The sequence below is a fragment of the Parasteatoda tepidariorum genome, chromosome 6 (assembly GCF_043381705.1).
Source record: "Parasteatoda tepidariorum isolate YZ-2023 chromosome 6, CAS_Ptep_4.0, whole genome shotgun sequence".
In the NCBI taxonomy this organism is placed as follows: Eukaryota; Metazoa; Arthropoda; class Arachnida; order Araneae; family Theridiidae; genus Parasteatoda; species Parasteatoda tepidariorum.
Genome location: NC_092209.1, coordinates 45,955,879 through 45,959,657, shown reverse-complemented (window position 1 = coordinate 45,959,657; position 3,779 = coordinate 45,955,879). Strand labels below are relative to the sequence as shown.

At 34.0% G+C, this 3,779-nt stretch overlaps 1 protein-coding gene across 1 annotated transcript; it reads right to left on the bottom strand.

The window, feature by feature from the left end:
• Positions 1–2,152: 2,152 nt before the first annotated feature.
• On the bottom strand, positions 2,153–2,464 carry LOC139425814 (SCAN domain-containing protein 3-like). Its single transcript, XM_071181776.1, has one exon. The coding sequence runs from the start codon at positions 2,462–2,464 to the stop codon at positions 2,153–2,155; it is 312 nt and encodes a 103-aa protein (XP_071037877.1).
• Positions 2,465–3,779: the final 1,315 nt, after the last annotated feature.

Here is a 3,779-nt window from a genome sequence, read left to right as displayed (position 1 = left end):
TCGACGGAGCTCAGTATCATCATGTTCGGTGCCTAATGATATTGAGCAAATTTAATCTATATTTTGTCGATTTGAATTTTTAAAAATAGTTTTCTTTTTAATCTACGGAAAGCCACGGGGAATGGTGACAAATACGGATAATCAATTGGAATTTTTTTAACTTTTTCAATTCTGTTTGTCTTTTAGTTTTGTGCATAATGGCGTAGCGTTGATCAGTGTCATTTATTACTTACTATTTTTTAAGTGGTAACGTAGAAAAAAGTAATCAGTTAGTGAATTACATGTGAAAAATGAAATACAATAAACTAATAAAATACATAATTGTTTTCCCTTTAACGTAGATACATACTAGTTTGAATTTGAAGTCTGTATTTTAAGCAGCCCTTGCATTTTAGGGGGCTTCTACATTTTGAACAGCTTATAAATTTTGAAAAATCTTTCTTTATTGGTGGGACATTTTTTTATCAGAATTTTTTCGTTAAGCTACCTGTTAAGGTATCATTAATTTTTGTTTTTATCGTAACTGATGTAGCTATATTATTCTGAAACTTGCTCAGATTGTATTTTTATAATAGAAGCTGAAGCATTCAGATCATATTTCAATGCCGACGCCGTGAAACAGAACTCTCTTATTACATCCACTAATTTTTATCGAAATCTATCTTTTTTTTTTAAGTAAATGACATTCTTTCTGCGATATTCACCTGTCACATTCTTGGCGACTTCCTCTGAAAAAAAAAATGCGACGACCTTGTTTTATTTTTTCATACCTTTCAGCTAAAGCGAAAATATAAAAAAAAAAACTTGTGTCGAAATCTATAGATGACTCTGTCTATTAAAAGTCATTATCTTAAGCCGATGTGTACGCTTTTGTATGGAACCACCCTATTAAAGATCATTATCAAAAATCTGTTTTGTTCTTTTTTTCTTCTCCAAGTCTTTGTCGAATCTTTTTTTGTTCTTTTCTAGTTCTCCGATGAGGAATGGTTTCGTCTTTTGTGTGTTCTAGTGATTGGTTGGGGACAGTTCTTGCATACTAAACGGTTATTGTGTCCTGGTCCACAAGTTATCGCCAAATTGGCTTCTTTGAATGCACGAATGCAAATCAAATTGGTGGGGGTCGAATCGATAACCCCAACACAGTTGTCCTTTAGTTATTGTGTTGGCGACTCGCGATGATTGTTGTTCATCAACCTGTGATAGTAAAAAAGAGGTATTTGGAATGGAGATAAAGATTCGTTGATCTTCGCATGACTGTTTCTTGTTTTTAAGTCCTCTAGACTAATGATGGGATGAGGCCCACCTTTAAGTCACCTATTTCTGCTTTTAGAGATTCCACCCGATTCAATCTTCTGTTTCTTTTTCTTCAGAATGGAGATAAGGAAATTAGTTTTATATCAGTGTATGTTTTGTTACTTAGATTCTGTGTCAGAATAGAAAATAAACATTGACATAAGATTAAATTGCCTTGAATGAAAAATTACCATATTAAATGATAGATAGTATTATGTGATAGTAAAAAAAGAGTAATTTGGTATGGAGATGTATAGATAGATGTATATTAAGATGTATAATATTCGTTGATCTCTGCATAACTGTTTCTTGTTTTTAAGTCCTCTAGACTAATGGAGGAGGTCCACCTTAAAGTCACCTATTTCTGCTTTTAGAGATTCCAACCGATTCAATCTTCTATTTCTTTTTTTTTCCTCTTCAGAAAAGAGATAAGGAAATTAGTTTTATATCAACGTATGTTTTGTTACTTAGATTCTGTGTCGAAATAGAAAATAAACATTGATATAAGATTAAATTGCCTTGAACGAAAAATTACCATATTAAATGATAGATAGTATTAAGTGATAGTAAAAAGCGGTATTTGGTATGGAGTTAAAGATTTGTTGATCTCTGCATAACTGTTTCTTGTTTTTAAGTCCTCTAAACCAGAGCTCCCGAACCTTTTTATCACCGCGGACATGTCAACGTTTGATAATTTTACCGCGGCCCGCAAGGGGGGAGGGCGCGTTGATTGTTTATATTATAGATTACTTTGATTTATTAATTTAATTGTATTAAAACATGTCTTCAAAATAAAATACAGTTGCACCAAAAAATAAATATAAAGTGATTTAACATTTTAACTGACTAGAACTTTAAATCAATGAGAACCCTGAGCTTGTTTCTTTGCAATGAGACGGTTCCATCTGGTGGTAATCGGAGACAATGGCACCTGAATTGTGCTGCTTATGTCCAGTTTATTCAGTTGCTTCGTCTTGGTTTCTGTTACTGCAGAAAACCCCGCTTTACACAGACAGGTTGTCGGAAATGGCAATAGGGATTTAAGTTCTGTGGTGGCAATCTCGGGGCCTGCCTGTGGTGGCAATCTGCCATGACTTGTTGTCTCGAACGTAGTTTTAAGGCCGCGATCATTTGCAATCTCCAGCAGTTGATCTTCTTCTTGCACAGACATACTAGATTCGCCCGATATGTTGACAAATGGGTCTCAGATCCATTCCTTACCAGGTATTTTTAATTTGGGGTATAAACCTAGGAATTTACATTGAGTTTCAATGAAATGAGCGGCCTTGTACCATTTGATCCACGGACCGGTACGGGCCCGCTGTTCGGGGGTTGGGGAACACTGCTCTAGACTAATGGAGGAGGTCCACCTTTAAGTCACCTATTTCTGCTTTTAGAGATTCCACCCGATTCAATCTTCTATTTCTGTTTTTTTTCTTCTTTTTGTTCAGAATGGAGATAAGGAAATTAGTGTTATATCAACGTATGTTTTGTTACGTAGATTCTGTGTCAGAATAGAAAATAAACACTGATAAAAGATTAAAGTGCCTTCAATGAAAAATTACCATATTAATTGAATTAATTGAAATTATAACGGTAAACTGTCTTTTATATTTATCAGTGTCTTGCTAACGAATCCGAGAAATATGCTCTCCCTGTTTTAAATATATCAACAGGTTGGAATTTATTCACGAAATCTTATGTCTCTTAACTTATTAAAGGAAGTGGGTAGTGATAAAGTTGCATTGAATAACACCGGGGAGCAAATATTTTGTTGCATATATACAAATACTTGATCTAGCCAGATTCGGGTGCGAGGATTTGAAATATGAAATTAGTTTTGCTCCTAAAGCTACAGATTTTTAATCTATTTTTTGTCGAAATGCACAAGTTTAAAAACGTTATGTATAATGGGGAGGGGGAGTTTAAATGTTGCGATATACTTCTAGGGAAGTTAGGGCATAGAATCAGGATTAAAATTGCACAGAAACCCATTTCCAGAAATGCCGTACGCGGCTAGAGGCGCTCCTCTAATATGGACTGTTCAGAAACGCACGATGGAGCAGTTCATAACAGGGGAGCACCTTAAGTTGCATATGATGACATTTCCGGGCATGGGCTTCTATGCAATTTTTATCCTGATAATTGGCCCTACCTTTCCCGGAATTTCGCCACAATGTTTGCTCGATTCCTATTATATATTACGTTTTTTAACTTGTACATTTCGACAAAAAAATAGACTAAAAATGGAATTAAAAAAAACTGTAGCTTAGTGAGAGAAACCAATTGCAGTTGATTCACAAAAAATTTAAATTTTTCCGAAAAGAAATTATTTTTATAAATTATAGTAAACTATGTTTTATATCTAAAATGGCTTGTTTGCATAGATAGTAGTCTATATAGATTTCAAGTAATACTTTTTGGTAAATGTTATAAAATATGTAGTTAGCAAAATCAGTAAAATGAGAAGGTGAGTTTAACTCACT

Excerpts from the sequence above, each read along its gene's own strand:
- LOC139425814 (XM_071181776.1), bottom strand. The coding sequence starts at position 2,464 with ATGTCTGTGCAAGAAGAAGATCAACTGCTGGAGATTGCAAATGATCGC.